The following is an 18,288-nucleotide window of genomic DNA, read 5'->3' on the forward strand; positions in this document are numbered from 1 at the left end:
CTTACTTGCGGGACAAAAAAGGTTTTATCGGCCAAGAGCGTCCCCCTCCCCTATACTATGATTGATTATTATGGCTGAGTTCCAGGGTTCTGCGTTTTCGTAGCGGATTCTGTGGATCCTGCTTTTACGATGGGCCTACGAGATTTCGCCTCTGTTAGATCAAAGGGTCTCCAGGAAAGGGGTGGTCCCGCGCTAAGGGATAAATAGCGAGCCGGGGACAGGGCTGACTTTAAGGGAACAGGAGAGGAGAAACTCAGAAGGGCAGTGGAAGAACTGCCACGAAATCACAGGGAACAGCACATAACTGCAGCAGAAACTGCAGAGTTAGATTTAAGAACCCAAATTATCCGAGGACTAGGATTGGAATATTTTTTAAAGTTACTGTTTAACTGTATTACTTTAAGAGACTGAACATAACAAACTTATTTGTTCTGGAAAGTAATATTGATATCAATTAAAGATCAAACTCCAACCGGCGAGAATCGAACGGGTTTTTCACTGGATATTTAATTTTCTTTTTTCAATTGAATTTTTAAAATTATAATTTGTATTTTTGCAGCAAACGGTTGCAAGCGACTTGTTTGTGCATTGCGTCTACACAGACATTCCGGTTTTACATTTTCTCTTTTGCCTTGAGGATTTGGCAGGGATATGATGTCCTTCTTGCGCGTCTCCCTGGGTTTGGTGGCGGCTCTGTGCGTGAGTGCGGCTCCCGGTGCATGGGAGGAGAGTACAGTGGTGCCAGTAAAACTCGACTCACTCCAGGCGGCGGGCGAGACCGAACAGTGGAGGACTCTTAGTCCCGAGGAGCGAGAAAAAGAGACAGAAAAGCGGGTCTTCCAATTAGATGTCTTTGGCAAACGTATGATTTTGGACCTGGAGCCTGATCACACATTCCTTGCTCCAGGGTTCGTATTCCAAGTGGTGGGGCAAACCGGAACTCGTGAAGATGAAGCGCAACGTGAATCTGACAGCGCAGCGGCTCAGTGCTTCTTCTCGGGCTCGGTTAACGGGGAGGCCGACTCTGCGGCCGCAATCAACCTGTGCCATGGACTGAAGGGCGGTTTCTACATCCGTGGTGAAGAGTATTTCATCCAGCCAGTCAATGCCACCGACGTGCAGCCTTCAGAAAGCGACCTCCACCTCATCCGCAGGAGGATTCGAGGATCACTATCCGAGGAGGGTAGCTCCAAGTGCGGGGTCAACGAGGAAGAGGAAAGGGTACCGGAGAGCTCCGATAGAGAAACGAATAAGGGTGACACAACCTATGAGCAGACAGGTTGGTTTATTGATACCTACGACTTTTCTGTTGAGTGTCAAATCAGAATGGCAGGTTTAAGTGTGTAGGTTAGGGTAATTACAATAATCTTTATGTCTTTAAGTTAATACAGCGTAATTTTTCTAAAGATGCTATCGTATTCTAATGCAAAATGCACGAGCGCTATTTGCTTATTGGCCACAATTAGCACTACTGCGTTTTGCCTAACATTGGTTTAATACATGTTGCTCACTGTAAGCGAATACATCTTGAAACTTTGAAGGACTTAATGCTTGAAATCGCTTTTTTATATAATCACCCACAATAAATTCAGTAAAATCCTATAATTAGGCTATATATCACTGAAATTATGTGGAGCTGGGGGTATTAGATATATGTAGCCGGAGTGCAGCAGGCTCGCGCTGACTGACGCGTAATGGGACTAGTTCTGAAACTGCTTGAATAAAGAGGTAGGGGGAGGGAGCCAAAGACGGATGGGAGGGGGAACTGGGGGCGTGAGAGAGGGAGGTTTAGGATTGTGAGACGCGTAAACTCGCCTCTTGGTACCGCATGCTGCGTAGACTAGCACTGCCTGGCCCGGCAGACATTTTCTAAAACTGGGTCCCTGAGTTTCTTCCCCTCTTATTCTTTGAAAGGTCAGTTGAGGAATGTAGAATTTAAGTAGGCGGAGTCACGGTGGTGTGAACGCTGACTCACTCCAGGAGGAGCCAAGCCGTCTTTACCAAGCTTTCATTGGCATTTTTTTCCTCAGAACGGCTGCATGTGCTCCGTGGTTAGTCTCAACAATGCTTCTACTGAATGTTCATTACAAAGTAATGAGTCACATCTGTCTCTCAGGGCACATTTGTTTCATTTGCAGAATGGTTATTCAGCAAGTAACCTTATGAGTCTCTTGTGTAGATTAATTTGTCACTCCCTCCACTCAAAGCATGTACCCTTTCACTTTTTCTGTGATGTAAACTAATTACGGCATGGGTCAAGAAATCTGGCTCTTGAATCCAGCCCTGGTTTTCTTTTCTCCCGGGTAATTAACTGAACAATTAGTGCTACTGATCGGCCAGACTGTCTTCACACCTGACTCCCAAGCAAAGGGAGGCTGGAAAACCAGCGTGTCTCCTCCCTGGAGGACCATGATTTGATTAACTTAACCAGGGCCTGATGTGTTGAAGAGGCCTATTGTGAGCGAGAAGGCCCACTGTGTGCTGACCCAATGAGGTGTGACACATCACTCAATCTAACCCCCTCACTCCCTTTCTCCACCCCTGCAGGGCACCACCGGTCCCGGCGTTTTGTGTCCACCCCACGCTTCCTGGAGATCCTGTTGGTGGCCGACCAGTCGATGGCAGAGTTCCACGGCGCGGGGCTGAAGCCCTACCTGCTGACCATCATGGCGGTGGCCTCCCGCCTGTACCGCCACCCCACCATCCACAACTCCATCAGCCTGGCGGTGGTGAAGCTGCTGGTGGTGTACGACGAGCAGCGTGGCCCTGACGTCTCGTCCAACGCCGCCCTGACCCTCAGGAACTTCTGCAGGTGGCAGCGGCAGCACAACCCGCCCAGCGACCGCAACCCTGAGCACTACGACACGGCGGTGCTGTTCACCCGACAGGTACTGCTCTCACACACCTGTACACACACACACACTCACACACACACTCACTCACACACACTCACTCACACACTCACACACACACACACCCACTCACACTCACACACACCGATATACACACACTCACACACACTCACACACACACACACCCACACACACTCACACACACCGATATACACACACTCACACACACACACACACACCCACACACACACTCACACACACACTCACACCCACACACACACACTCACTCACACACACTCATACACTCACTCACACCCACACACACACACACTCACACCCACACACACACACACACACTCACTCACACACACTCACACACTCACACACACACACACTCACACACAGACACAGACACACTCACACACTCACACACACACTCACACCCACACACACACACACACACACACACACACACTCACTCACACACTCACACACACACACACTCACACACACTCACACACACATTCACACACACACACGCACACACACACATACTCGCACGCTCACACACACACACACTCTATTTGTCTCATACTCCTGAGGCAGTAGTCTTGCATAAATGTCTGAGCCAGTCTGTGAGATGCGAGCGGGTGAGGCCTGGGCTGACCTGTGTCCTCTGTGGCCCTGCAGGATCTGTGTGGCGCTCACTCCTGTGATACGCTGGGCATGGCGGACGTGGGCACGGTGTGTGACCCTGAGAGGAGCTGCTCCATCATTGAGGACGACGGCCTGCAGGCCTCCTTCACCGTGGCCCATGAGCTGGGTAAGAGAAACGCTGACCCCCGACACTGCACCGCCACCCACAAGCCCCATAGCGCAAAAAAACCAAAAATAACATCTTATATTGACACTTAAAACCTTACTGTTTTGCTAAATAAGATAAGAATATTGTCAATGAAGTGAGACAGTTTGACTTATTTGGCTATTTGAGTCATTGTATGTCTCATTACAAGACTGAAACACTTGATAAGGCAATTTTTAGCAGTGACCATCTTGTTTTCCTGGAGTGCTGTCATTTAAAAACGTACATTGCACTAAACATTGCGTTGATTCACTGTGGTTATGTACCACAAAGTGTAGGTGGTTCCTTCCTAGCCTGGATGACTTCCCGGTCTGCCTATCTAAATCTGCCCGTCGAATAATTGCTATGCATCACACAGATGGCTGCCCCGCACAATTTCAGTTTGACGCGAATGACCTATTTATTATTAATTAGAGCAGCAGGAACACATTAATCTCCAAGTCCCCTCTTGAGCCCCTATTCCCTATCATACTGATCTCAGCCCCAACCCTCTCGCCGCTGGCCTCTGACCTCCCTGACCTCTGACCTCCCTGACCTCTCACCCCATCTTCCCATAGGTCACGTGTTCAACATGCCCCACGACGACGCCAAGCAGTGCGCCAGCATCAACGGTGCCCACTGGAGCTCCCACATGATGGCGTCTACGCTGTCCAACCTGAACCAGCTGCAGCCCTGGTCCCCCTGCAGTGCCCTGATGGTCACCTCCTTCCTGGACAATGGCCATGGTGAGACCCTGCCTGCTTCTCCTCCTCTTACCTACCTCCAGCACATTGTCATCCTCAACCTCCTCCGTAACCCCCTCTTCCTCCTTTCTACCCCCTCCTTGTCCTCCTGTGCTACAAAATAAATAAGTCAAACTCAACAACTTATTTTAGTCTTACATTTACACTTACTTATTTCTCTTACATTTAGCTAAATAAGACAAAATAAGGTGAGGCAGTTTGACTCATTTCAAGAGTTGCCAATTGGTTAAGAAAATTGAACTTGCCAAGCAAACAGTAACTTAAAGCAAGCCAATAGTTTCTACTAGAGATTAAAAAAATAAGAGTTTGTGTCCCATTGCGGGCGCTTGTTAAGACGGTTGTCCGAGGTGTGAATTTGTGTGGGCTGACCCCTGACCCTGACTCCCCCCTCAGGCCACTGTCTGCTGGACAAGCCCCAGAAGCCCCAGCCGCTGCCCAAGGCCCTGCCGGGTTCGGTGTACGACGCCGACCGCCAGTGTCAGCTGACCTTCGGGGAGGAGTCGCAGCACTGCCCGGACCTCAGCAGCACCTGCTCGGCTCTCTGGTGCACCGTCACCACCTCCGGAGGCCTGCTGGTCTGCCAGACCAAGAACTTCCCCTGGGCCGACGGCACGCCCTGCGGCCGAGACAGCTGGTGCCTGGCCGGGCAGTGCCTGACCAAGAGCGAGGCGGCCAAATACCAGGTCAGTCCCAGCGCCCTCCTGCTTCCAGCTCACGGGCTGGGGATACGCTTCAGATCACTTCAGTTCTACTGTATCGCCCTGAAGACTGCTTTACAGAGAAACGCTGTAAAGCATATATACTGAAAAATATATTGAAGGATAATGGACTTTATTTGTGTAGCACCTTTCATATGTAGCTCAAAGTGCTTTGCACAGTGCAGTGCATTTTTAAAGGATGTAAAATAAAAGAGCAGCTACAAATAAAAATACATAAAATAGCTGAGGAAAACAAAAGAAAAAAATGATGCAAGAAATGATGTCAATGATGCCTATGATATTTCACCGACATGGTCAGTAATGCGTGACTGACAGCTGTTCTCTTCTTCTGTGTTTCAGACGCCTGTGAATGGTGGCTGGGGGACGTGGGGGTCCTGGGGGGACTGCTCACGCACCTGCGGAGGCGGGGTCCAGTACTCCTTCAGGGAATGTGACAACCCCCTGCCCAAGAACGGAGGCAAATACTGCGAGGGCAAGAGGATCCAGTATCGCTCCTGCAACACCCAGGCCTGCCCCGAGACTAATGGTGAGAGTCTGACCCAGAAAACCGTGTGTAAACAGTTCTGCTGTCCAGCGTGTCTACAACAGGCTGGACAGCTGCTGCACATACTGGAACGCAGAGCAGATTTTGCCAGTGTGCGCTGTGCTTGTTTCCAGGCAACAGGTGGGGCGCACAGCCAGTAGGCCTGGCGGTAGTGTGGAGTGACTTGTGCGGTTACCAGTTATAGGATGTTAAAACCAGCTCTGCTCCATCTGGCTTCCTGTGTTCACGGGAGCAACAGCTTTTCTGGCTACGTCAGGGAGCACATGGATTTGGAGACGGATGTCTGACCCGTCTCTCTGTCGCTGTCTCAGGTCTGTCGTTCCGAGAGGAGCAGTGTCTGGCCCACAACCACATCTCCTCCCAGATGTCGTTCGGCACCAGCGACGGGGTGGAATGGGTGCCGAAGTACGCCGGCGTTTCCCCCAAGGACCGCTGCAAGCTGGTGTGCCGCGCCAAAGGAACCGGATACTTCTTTATCCTCAAACCAAAGGTGAGATACCAGGAAGCTCAGAGACAGAATATAAACAGCTTATCTTCCAATTATATCATCTAATTGGGACCGTCACTCTAAAAATATCAGCAGCAATACTGGCTGAGACCGTCATAGTTGTCTCTCAAGTATGACTAAGGTTTTCACGTTGTTCAAGGGAAACTATAATTTAGAAGGGAGACGGTATGAACAAATTTCTTAATAACTGCCAAGCCACTGTAATGTAAGTTCATAAATATGTGATTTGAATTTGAATGCTGATAACTGGTCATTGAAAGGAACAGAGTTCTAGAACACTACTTTGGCATTGTGAAATAAAGCGTTGTTAGATAGCTGCTGTTGAGAGGGTGCTAAGCGTGAGCGTCTCTCTGCAGGTGGAGGATGGGACCCCCTGCAGTCCGGACTCCACCTCGGTGTGTGTCCAGGGTCAGTGTGTGAAGGCCGGCTGTGACCGCGTCATCGGGTCCAGCCGCCGCTTCGATAAATGCGGAGTTTGTGGCGGGAACGGCTCAACGTGCAAGAAGGTGTCTGGGTCTATGGACAGAGCCAGGTGAGTCCCTTCACCATACTCAGTACCTCTGTCATTGTGTGTGTGTGTGTGTGTGTGTGTGTGTGTGTGTGTGTGTGCGTCTCTGAATGTGAGTTTCTGTTTCTGTGAATGTGTGTGAGGGTGTCTGTGTGTCTGTGTGAATGTGCACGTGCGTGTGTGTGTGTGTGTGAATGTAAATATACATGTGTGCGTCTATGTGAGGAGCGTACAGCCTGCAGACACAGTGCACTGACCCTCCTGCTGTCTCTCAGGCCCGGGTACCAGGATGTGGTGACCATCCCGGCCGGAGCCACACACCTGGATGTGAAGCAGCGCGCGGTGGGCGGCTCCAGGCAGGACAACAGCTACCTGGCCATCCGCCGTCAGGACGGGACCTACCTGCTGAACGGGGAGTACAGGCTGACCACCCTGGAGACGGACATCCCCCTGAAGGGGGCGCTGCTGCGCTACAGCGGCTCGGCCGCGGTGCTGGAGCGCATCCGGAGCTTCGCCCCGCTCCCAGAGCCCCTCACCATCCAGGTGCTGTCGGTGGGAGACTCCCCCCGCCCCCGCGTCAAATACAGCTACTTCTCCCCGCGGCCCGCGGCTCGACGGCCCTCCATCAACGCCATCCAGGAGGCCGGGGGTGCGGAGTGGGTCCTGCGGGAGTGGGGGGTCTGCTCGCAGACCTGCGGAGGCGGGGTCCAGCAGCGCTCCGTCGACTGCCTGGACTTCCACGGCCGCCCGTCGTCCGACTGCCCTCCGGAGCTCCGGCCCGCCTCCACCCGGCCCTGCGCCTCCCACCCCTGCCCCGCCTGGCTGCTCGGCGACTGGTCGACCTGCTCCAGGACCTGCGGGCGGGGCTTCCGGAAGCGTCTCCTGAGCTGCGTGGGGCACGATGGGAACGCGGTCACCCCCGAGAACTGCGACCCCAACACCCGGCCCCGGCCCCTGCTGGACCTGTGCACCCTCACCAGCTGTTAGAGCCCTCCGGCCCCAGAGACAGAGCCCCAGGAGCAGGGCACACAGAGCCCCATCCCAGCCGCTCACAGCGGTCTAAGGCCTGGCCACTGTTAGCACCAGCAACGGAGAAAGACTGTTTTGTTTTTTTTTTGCTCTTTTTATCCCACCTTAAGACATTTCCAGAAACCCCCCCAAAAAATTATTTTTCCATATTATAAAAACTCCAGCTGCCTTACATTCCGTCAGAAGGGGAGAACCGTGCCTTTGAGGAGAATGTTTACATGGTGGACGGTGTTTCTAACGCTGCCAGAACCAGTGAACTTCCCCCCCCACGCCCAGGGCTGTCTGTGACAGAGACTAGTGTGGTGACAGGACTCAGAGGCAGTGTGGGACTGAGGGGGGGAGGGGGGGGGTTAATATCTAATATCCTGTGCAAACATGTACGTGGTACAGGGGGCATTGCCCATCTGCCAGGCATTGTGGGCCAGCCATATAGCTGGCACACTGCTCCCACGGGCTCAGCTGACACAGAGGAGGACATTATGCTCTTTGTGCTAAAGCAGGCCAATGGGTGCCAATGCCATGCTTGTGCTTATGTGTGTGTGTGTGTGTGTGTGTGTGTGTGTGTGTGTGTGTGTGTGTGTGTGTGTGTGTGTGTGTGTGTGTGTGTGCACGCATGCATGCAGTCTGTCTGAGCTGGACTGGACAGACGGATATTCTAAATGTTTTGGAATAGGAGGTTTTTTTAAGTGCCATTGGTCTTGCCTGTGTGTGTGTGAGTGTGTGTGTTTGTGTGCGTGCATGTGGGGGGTGTTATTAGTGAGTGGTGAGCAAAGAGGATTATGGGATAAGGAGATATTAAAGTGCCATTGGCCTTGCCAGTCAGAAAGCCCACCCCCTAATATCCACCCATATCTGTAGTACCAGGCTCCACCTGCCTGCTTCCTTCACAAATGTGGATGGAGGGTAGCCAATCAGAGGAGCCCTCAAGTCAAACCCCACCTTGATGATACAGCAGGCTGAAGAAGGTTCCGGAAACCCATCCCCTTCCTGTTACACACTTTCTGTCCATCCCTGGTCCCTCCCCAGCCCACTCATGCTGCTATTCAAACACTCCTGCTTCCTTTTCTTACCCATCTTTCAGTAAAGCCCTCATCTCCTTCTCTCCCAATGAGACATTTCATGGAGATAGTGGTTTTTGCATCAAGGGAGTGCTCTTCATTTACAAAAATTAATCTGTGTGTGTGTGTGTGTGTGTGTGTGTGTGTCTGTGTAATGGAGATTTAGTCAGGGACTCTCCTGCTACTACTTCATAAGTATATTTTTCCTGCCTTCTAAGAAGGTATGTTTTTGAATAGCATTTTTTTTGTACAGAATATCCAAACATTATTTATTTTTGTACAGCCTGTTATATATAATCTTATCACTTTTTTATGATATTGTTATTGATATTATTATTTGAAATAATGGAAGGATGTAGATTGTATAGAGTATTTATACAGTATTATATATGGTTCTAGGGTTATGAATAAACTATCACACTGACTTGTGAACTGTGTTGCCTTGTGTGGTGTCTTGCTGTACTGCTCAGTTCTGATGCAGATCATTATCATAATTATCATTATGAGTTTATGACATAATATCACTGCAAATCAGCACTATATTACTGGGGGCTACCATAAACATATATGCACACACATTTCAATCCACTTACATAGAGAATAACATAACAGTATTACTAAGAACTTTGTAGTCTCAGGCTTCGTATCATCTCCCTCTAATTTGTTTGGGGTGGTGTAATATGCATTCTGAAACACTAGGTGGCATCCTGCTTGCGAATCATAGTTCAGAATGCAGAATCTTATCCAGGACCACTGACAGATTAAACCAGGACTGGGCAAGAACGACATATCTTTATTTTCATTTTAATTATTTAATGAGCCCATGAATTTTCCTGATCTTTGGGGGACTTGTGGGGTACATGTCCGAAACGAGATTTGAACATATCAGACGTCAAATTATAGAACATATAAACATTTGTGTGTTTGACACCTCTCATATTCCAGAGAGAAATGGCTTCTTCAACAGTCACGAATTCGACAAAAAATTTAAATGTTCAGTGTTCAGAGGGCATTAGAGTGAGTGCGGTAGCATTGGTTGGCACTTTCATTCAAAATATAATTTATTTTGCCTCAATATCTCACCAATTTCAAAACCAATCTCAATGCCATTTGCGCAAAAAATAATAAAATAAAAAAAAATCGGTGTGCTGATACCTTGATGGAGAGCAGCCCGATATTAGCGTTAGGGCTAATCAATTTAATTACTTGTCTTTTGAGGCTTTCAGCAAATGCAAAAATGTATTGGTATTAATTTAATTAATTTCTACGTACAGTTGATTAGACTAAGCAGGGGACAATCCCCCTTGGAGCAATTTGGGGGTCTTGCTGCAGGTCTTATTGTGGCTACACCGGGGCTTGAACCACCAACCTTCGGGGTCCCAGTCATGTACCTTAATAAACTGCTATACTTCTGGGTATTCAGGGGAAGTATCGATCCTTGGTCCCCTGTAATTAACACTGTGTATTTTACTGTGTAGGCCTATTTAATGCAGATAATCTCGTCATTTGACTTACTTTGCCAAGATTGCACATTATACAATTTCGTTTTTTTCGTTTAGGAACACCCAGCGAACTCGACTAATTCTGGAAATAATATTTCTGGAAAGATCGTTAAAATATATAGATCTTTGTGTACTTAGCTCATCCATAGAGATGCACGACAAGCTATCTTTGTTTTAATCGTAAAAGGTGTAGCCTACACCTACTAGTTTCCAAAGTGCTTCGTGCGCACGCATGGTCCAGGGACGGTAAAAATAGATCCCTCTGGGGAAAAAACAAGCGCAAAACACTAAGTAAAAAGCAAAAATCTAAAGTAAACATAATGTCTATAAATTGCTGTCTTTACTCAGAATCATGATAATCGTGAGGCAATTCGCTTCAACTTTGGTAATGATATTTAAACGTTCTCTGAAGCAGACAAGAGGAGTCGTGACGGCGGAGGCGGTGTCAGTGTTGTTCCGGAGAGGAAGGAGCGCCCTCAGCTCCAGTACGTCCTCGCCTCTCACTACGGCTGACAGGGTAATTTGAGAAAATAGCGGTAGGGGAGGAGATGAGCTGGAAGAAAAAAAAAAAAAAAAGGAAGGGAGAAAAACAAAGAGGAAGGAGTAAGAGCACAACTCGTTGGCGTCCGGAACACGTGGAGACGGATGAGGAGGTCTATCATACAGCTGGGACCTTGGGGGTTCCAGTAAGCTACTCTTGTGACGGAATTTAATGTTGGCACTAATGCATTAATTTTACGTGTTCTTTCTCTCCGAAAGTTACTTTGTAAGTAATATGACCGTTTTGTAACTTTTGGTGAGAGGGCATGGGAATGGGTTACTTTGAATAATCAATACCGAATGGAGTTTAGAATTTTTGGAAAATAAGAAGAAAATAAAGAGTCGAGTAGATCCGAGAGAGGGCATGGAGAGACCGTGGACGAGGGGCATTAAACCCGGGTGGACTTTGCTGATGCGGCCGCTGCTAATTTTCCTATTTGCTGGTAAGTTACTTCGACGTAGGAACACGTCATATATTAGGACTTCTTGCCTTAAATTGTAGTTTTGTGTTTATTTTTCGGGTGTTTTTCCACTTGTTTGGTTGACATGGTCATTGCGATTTGTGAATAGGCGACAACATGTTCATAATTTATTTAGAGTGGGTTCTGTAACCTAATACGATGTATTGTATATTTCCTGAAAAATATGAGCTGCTATGTTCGCCACCTTCCAAAACTCCTCACGATCTGAAAAGTGTAAAAAGTGTGCTGTTAAAAATGTCCCTTTTTGTGCATTGTACTACATCTTAATTAATCTACCGAGTGTAACGATGGCCGCAGACCATGTTATTTTAAATGTTTTTCAAGGCGAATACCGAATAACCTATTTGTATCGTATTAAAACATGAATCCTCCACTGCCCGTTAACAGAGACACGCTAATGAATTCCAAAACCAGTGGAGGTAGGAAATCATATCACACTACGCTCATAATGAACATTGGCCAAAAAGAATTTGGAAGTGAATCGGTCCTTCCTTATTGCTTGACATGTTTCCATGAAACGTATTTGTATTCGTTTAAGCCAGGATTAGACCCTAGACTGCAGTGGGGTGTGAATTTGCAAGGAGCTGGGGGATTTTAGCCGCTTTGTCTACGCATGTTGGGCTGCGAAAGCCGGAGGCGAGAGAGCTCCAAATGCCCAAAGTGTTCGGACCACCCAGAGAGAAGGAGAGGGGGCAGGGGGAACATCAAACACACACACTCGCAAACAGGAAAGGAGGCGCCACGGGGTACTCTTCTTCACTTTGGGTCTCATACAGATTTTAAACCACAGACTTTCATTTGATCCTAAAAGAGACAGCGTGAGCGCGAGATGCATAAATACCTCCTACTAGAGCAATGAACCTCCCGGGCTGACCATGGACCGGGTCTGCAAGGTTTTCTTGTTTCATTAATTTTTTTGTAGAGTACTGTGCGCAAAGCTTTGACTTGCTATACAAGTTAAAATGGGATTATCAGTAATGCTCCATTACTCCATCTAGTTTCCTTTTTTATTTATATATATATATTTTTTTTAAATAACGCTTTCTAATTGTGAGCTTTGTCACAAATAATTATGGGCTTCAGTTACAGACCACAGCAGAACGCACATGCGCACCCACACACGCACATACACACGCGCACACACAGCTGCTGTCTCTCGGTGCATGGTTATGAGGGGAGTGCGGAGTATCGTTTCAATTCTTACTGCACGTTGCTCATCACATCGTTTCTTTCCCTCACGCTCATGCGTGAGGGAAAGCTTACTAGAACGCTGCTGCGTATGTGCTGTTATTGTAATGCAGTGTGTGTTCTGTTTTATGCGCAGGGCGAGGGGCAGCAGAGTGTGAGGACTGCCTGGAATACTGCTGTGATGGAGAGCCTCCTTTCTGCTGTTCGTACTATGCCTATGTGGGGGATGTGCTCTCGTGAGTCCCACCTAGTAATAACATGCACACACACACACACACACACACACACACACACACACAAACACACACGCGCGCACACACACATCGACAAGACACGCACTCACACACAGTGTGACATTTTGTTGCGGGAGCGGGGGAGGGCTAACCTTTGCCCTTATCCCAGAGGCAGCTGTTCTGCTGCTTTCTTTTGTCTGCTCTGGGCCTAAAACCTGGACAAAATCCCAGAGGCCAGGTTTATTTATCCCGGGCCAAAATATTTACAGAGGTTCAACCGGAACGTACAAGGGCAGTGCTGACTCGAACAGAAGGACTCTAACAGAGGGAGCCGTCACCCTCCCCCAGAGTGAAATCAGGACTACAGCACGCTCCTTCTCTGAATTAGGGCCTCAGAACTCAACAAGCTAATTATGTGTCTTGTTTGGTGTTGTGCTGTGTGGCTGTAATGGCTTTTGTTCTCTCCTCACTTTGGGCTAACGGGTAACATTAGCACATATTGGCAAGCACAGCACTTGGCAGACTGATCTGAGCAGCACTATAGAACCCAGTCCTTCGTTCAATATTGTATTTAATTTGCGTGCTTAAATACACTGCCTCAATCACTGTACGACAGGGTACCACCCTATGAATCTTGTCTGTCATTAGCAGAGAGCAGGAACACAAATATACATGCGCACAAACTCACTCTCACACACACATACACAAACGGAAACAAACGCTCCCTCACACTAATCATGCACAGTTGTCCCATGTAGACAGATTGCAAATTGAATGTTTGGACAAACCTCCTTGTGTGATCAGGTGCGAGTAAACAGCAGTTGTTTCCCCTGGTCCCCTGTCAAAGCAGGGTCCTCCCAGAGCAGTGCTCCCACTGCAGATAGGAGAAGTGTGTTGACTCAGCTGCGCTGTGCTTTCAGAATGAGTAGATTGGACACCATTGAAAGTAATGTATTATTATACCATATTGAGCTGGGTGGCCATGTTGGGCGCTGTTGCAGTTGAAACCTGAAACTGTAAGTTTAATTCCTTTATGTGGGGAATAAAATAGACTATTCTTTGTATTCATGCTTTCAGGTCCCTCTGTTTGACAGAAATAACAGACTTCCTTAGTAAATCCAATCAGCATGTTCTCAGAGGAAATGGCTCTAACTCATGCAAAAAACCTTATCTGTCCTCAAAAAAGTATAAACACACCCCTATGTTTTTGATTGAATATGCTGATTCGGTGTGACATGTCCGAGCAAAGAATATGCAAACCTTTGCTCTGTGCTGACTGTATGCATCAGGTATCTTCATCTCTCTTATTTGTACATTTTTAAGGTAGCATTTAGTCATTGTATACATTTTTTATTCTTGTGTTTGTGTTCCAGGGGCACAGCGATATCAGGAATCGTGTTTGGGGTGGTGTTCCTGATGGGCGCCGTGGCGGCTGTTTTCCTGTGTGTGTGCATGTGTGTGAAGAACGGACGGGGGGCACGGGTGGGGGTGTTCGGAACCTCCCACATCAACACTGTGTGTAACGGATACCCAGGTAACAACCCAGCCACCTCCTGGGACAGTGGAACCTGTTTCTGATCTGCCAAGACATGGGCATTCTGGCCTGTTTGAGCCATTAGAAATGACAAACTTATGGGGGAGGGCTCATGGAAAGTGTTACTTAAAAATCTTTCATTCAAATTGTCGAGGAAAGGACCACTGTGATAAGGCACTCTTTATTACATACAGCATGGAGAGAATTCACAACACATCAGCATGTGCATTCTCTGAAACAAAACAGCAAGCTGTCTGATAGACAGTTTGTACTCTGTGTTTTATGTCAAAACTATACACTTGGCACATTATACTGTATATTGTTCCAGTCATGTACGTATTCTTCTTGTTCCTGCTTAATCAACTCTTAAGCAAAACATCTTTATCATACGGCTGGGCAAAACAACTATCTGACTGCTGACGAACAAACAAGCATGTACAGAGGGCTCCAGAATTATTGGCACCCATGATAAATATACTGTAAACTAACATATAATAACAGGCTTTATTTTCCAACATGTGTAATGTTGTGTGCTTTATTAATGAGTCAATGGAATCAAGTCTTACATTAAAAAAAAAAAAAAAGTACTTCCCCAAGTTAATAAAGATTATCAGATGGTTGTCATCTGATAAAGATGACAACCATATGTCTTTTACTTTAATTTGAAATAAGGTTAGAGAAGACTGTTCCTCTTTGCAGAACTTATCAGAATCATTGATATCCTCGTGTTTGCGGTTATAGACCCCCCCTCTTCAGTTCAGACCACAGGTTTTTCATGGGATTTACGTCTGGAGACTGAGATGTATTGTACGGGTTTACAATGGTTATATTTCCTCTCTCTCCCTTCTCTAGGCCCTCCCCCACCCTACAACTATGACTATGAGATGAACCCCCATGACATCCTGCCCCCTCCCTACACCCCCACCCCACCGAGGACTGCTGACTACTCCCCTCCTCCACCTTACCCGGGCTCTACCCGCAAATAGCCCTGTTTAGCCTGGCTGGTCCCTGAAGTAGCCCTGTTTGGCCTGGCTGGTCCCTGAAGTAGCCCAGCTTAGCCTGGCTGGTCCATGAAGTAGCCCAGCTTAGCCTGGCTGGCTGGACTGAGGTCACTGCAGACCGCCTGACACTCACAGCCCACCCCAGCGGCCCCGTTCGGCCCCTGTCCTGGGGGGAGTGCCGCCCCCTGCCTGCGACATGTGTCCCAGTGCGTCAGCAGTGCGGCTCTGTGACCCGGCTCTCTGTCTGCCGCCTCCCACACAATGCCTGGGCTATTTATTTATTCATATCATTATTTATTCACTCCTGTCCCTGCTGTAGTGTGAGCAGAGAAAATGTATAATGTATTATAATTATGATGACGGCGATGGTCGCGGTAGCCGTGCGTTTGAATGGGAATGGACCGGAAGCTGAGGTGAAGAAACGGAGGTTGTGTTTCCTCTCCTGCACCGGAGATGACAAACTGATTTCAGTTACAGGTACGGGTGCCCAAGGAGACTGTGGACAAATCCTCCAGCCAAATGCATCACTTCCTGTGGCACCTTATTTCTGTGGTCATCTTGCACTTCCACATTATTTGCTGCTAGGAAAGAACTGTGATATTATCAGAGAGAGGCATCCCTGTCTGGCAGTCTGTAATGAGCTATAGCTGAAGGCAAGTGTCTCTCTCCTGACAAATAGGCCGATGTAACAGGCAGCTTTGTGTAGAGGATTTAATGTACTGAGACCACCTGGAAACTTTTTTAGTTTTTTTTATACTGTTTTCTTATCTGGACTCCGAAGAGGTTGAGATGTTCTCGATCGGCATATTTAAGTGTAAGAGTATTGTTGTATTATTGTTTATAAAATGTTTTGTATGCATCATGAGGAATAAAGTGGCTTTGTCTTGTGACGCCTTAGTGTTCTGTTTTATGTGACTTGATGTAAAGTGTGCTACATGTGGACAGGTGTGGTAATTCAGAATATCTTTGAATCTGTAACGCTTGAATGGCTGACTTTATTATTCTTTTGAACCTGAAAGGACGAGCAGCAGCAGTGAGTTCTGCTGTGAATCATACAGCTGAAGAAAATTTTGACTTCGAGAGAATTTAAGCTTGTAATCAGTGGATTTGAGAACATATGGATAGGGTAAATCCCTGTAGTGCTTTCCATTTAAATTGGCTTATTAAATGTTTCAATTACAGTTTTGACATTAGGGGTAAAATGTAACGTAATCTCATTCAATTTCCAAAGCAGTGCACTTCCGTTTGAAGTAATATGCCTCTGTCGTGTCAATTATGCACTTCAAACTTGAAATACCCAGAGAATATGGTAATTATACCAGTTGAAGTCGGTCGCTGCATGCCGTCATTGACCACTAGGTGGCAGCAGGTACACATACCTAAAGTCCTACTTTACTTCAGACCTCACTCCTCTATTGCCGTAGCTGATCGTTAAAAATGATATACCATAATTTAAATGTTGTGATCTGTCGCCTATGTTACAATTTTATTTTTCATACTTAATTTTCATTTTTTATTTTCTTCAATAATTGATGTGCTATCAGTGCTATCATATGCCGAACAGTCCTACAGTACCTCGTGCATTGGAGATTATCCAGGATATGGGAGCGCTATAAATAAGATTAACCTATGTATTCTTGAAACGTACCGGCAATTATTAGAATGTTGTTTAAGCATAGCATTCTACCACCACCACCACCACCACCACCCTGGGCCCCCAGCCCCCTCCGCCCCCTCCCTTCTCCCAGTTCCATTCTCTCGCTGTCCGGTCAGGTGACTGGCGCTCGCGCAGCTGTGCAGGCTCTTTATCCCTCTCCATCACACGCACCCTGAGCACTGAGATAGAGGCTGACAGACACAGCGGATATAGAGAACAAAACCGACGAACAGCGCATTGGCCACGCAACAACAGAGGATACGGCATGGGGGACCGTAAGGCTTTATTGCTGTTGATCGTGGCGACCTCGGCACTGGCCACTGAGGTAAGAAAGCTAGGAGAGAAATTGTCCAAAGAGCACTCCTGAGCCACCAATATGCTGTTCTTCCATCTTTTCCGCTGCTGTTGTGGAATCGTTCGGGCGATCCCAATCCGTAGATGATCGTGAACAGAACGCGTAACCGGCAGCAAATTGTTTCTGAGCGTAATAAGTTATAAGTTAAAATAAATATAACTGGGATATATAATAATGCTACCTGAGGGCCAATACTATTTATTCTACTTTCCCCATGCTTATCTGCTATATTTATGTATGTTCTGCCGAAACATATGTGTGTTCTGTTACAATGATTACTATTGTATTGTGGATATGTTTGTTTTTTTGCTGATTGAAAATAACCTCGAGAATTAGTTTTTAAAAGAGTGGCATGTGACTCTGTTTGTTTGCTATTGAAAATAATGTTCTTAACTGGAAGGGGCTTCTCGTAGCAGATAATTGAATTTGATTATATCGTGTTGTCCGCATTACACTGTTGATATTACCTTTTGAGGCACAGGGGGGAAACTAAACTCATACTGCCTACATAGTGAATGCATCAGTGCGCGAGTATTGCTGGCTCTTCGTGAAATTGCTGATCTGGGTGTTTATAGGGGTGTGCTTGTTTTCTAGAACATGGACAGGTTTCCATTATGGTCTCACCGGTCTTTAATGCAGTGAATCAAATATGTGACTACAAAGCATCGTATAGACGTTTTTGTAATTTGATAACTGCAATGGCTCGGCCTACTTCACAACGAGGTATCAATTGGGCTTAAACGGGCGACAGTATAAATTTGACTGCAATGCAAATGTGCGTTGTTTGCAATTGCCCAGCTAGATGTGAGCTTAAATACTGCACGTTAGCTGTGCAGAGAAAAAAATATAGCAACATAGCCTACAGCTGGTTGATCCCACTGCAGAGACTGATAAAGCTGTCTTTCGCGTTCAGTCGATTTCTAGGTAGTGTTTTGTTAGAATTTGGGCGTGTTTGAAAATGGTTAAAAGTAGC

General features: G+C 47.1%; 3 protein-coding genes across 7 annotated transcripts in view; all 3 read left to right on the forward strand.

The window, feature by feature from the left end:
- Positions 1 to 246: 246 nt before the first annotated feature.
- Positions 247 to 9,255, forward strand: adamts1 (ADAM metallopeptidase with thrombospondin type 1 motif, 1). The gene is made up of 9 exons (XM_061226807.1): positions 247 to 1,279; positions 2,548 to 2,888; positions 3,543 to 3,675; positions 4,272 to 4,439; positions 4,851 to 5,140; positions 5,516 to 5,702; positions 6,032 to 6,210; positions 6,585 to 6,760; positions 7,012 to 9,255. Exons 1-9 carry the CDS (start codon positions 652 to 654, stop codon positions 7,721 to 7,723), a joined length of 2,814 nt encoding a protein of 937 aa, XP_061082791.1. The 5' UTR covers positions 247 to 651; the 3' UTR covers positions 7,724 to 9,255.
- Positions 9,256 to 10,781: 1,526 nt separating this feature from the next.
- Positions 10,782 to 16,179, forward strand: cyyr1 (cysteine/tyrosine-rich 1). Its single transcript, XM_061227000.1, has 4 exons — positions 10,782 to 11,308; positions 12,672 to 12,771; positions 14,142 to 14,302; positions 15,155 to 16,179. The coding sequence occupies exons 1-4, from the start codon at positions 11,230 to 11,232 to the stop codon at positions 15,286 to 15,288; spliced, it is 474 nt and encodes a 157-aa protein (XP_061082984.1). The 5' UTR covers positions 10,782 to 11,229; the 3' UTR covers positions 15,289 to 16,179.
- Positions 16,180 to 17,087: 908 nt separating this feature from the next.
- LOC133117117 (amyloid-beta A4 protein-like) overlaps positions 17,088 to 18,288 on the forward strand; it is a 32,642-nt gene continuing 31,441 nt past the window's right edge. For 2 of the 5 annotated variants that reach the window (XM_061227252.1, XM_061227253.1), the window contains exon 1: positions 17,088 to 17,285. In XM_061227252.1, coding sequence (XP_061083236.1) covers positions 17,226 to 17,285 — 60 coding nt within the window. In that variant the 5' untranslated portion in view covers positions 17,088 to 17,225. The remainder of the gene's footprint in view (positions 17,286 to 18,288) is intronic. The other 3 variants (XM_061227249.1, XM_061227250.1, XM_061227248.1) reach the window with 2 other exon arrangements.

This window comes from Conger conger, chromosome 17 (assembly GCF_963514075.1).
Source record: "Conger conger chromosome 17, fConCon1.1, whole genome shotgun sequence".
Classification (NCBI taxonomy): domain Eukaryota; kingdom Metazoa; phylum Chordata; class Actinopteri; order Anguilliformes; family Congridae; genus Conger; species Conger conger.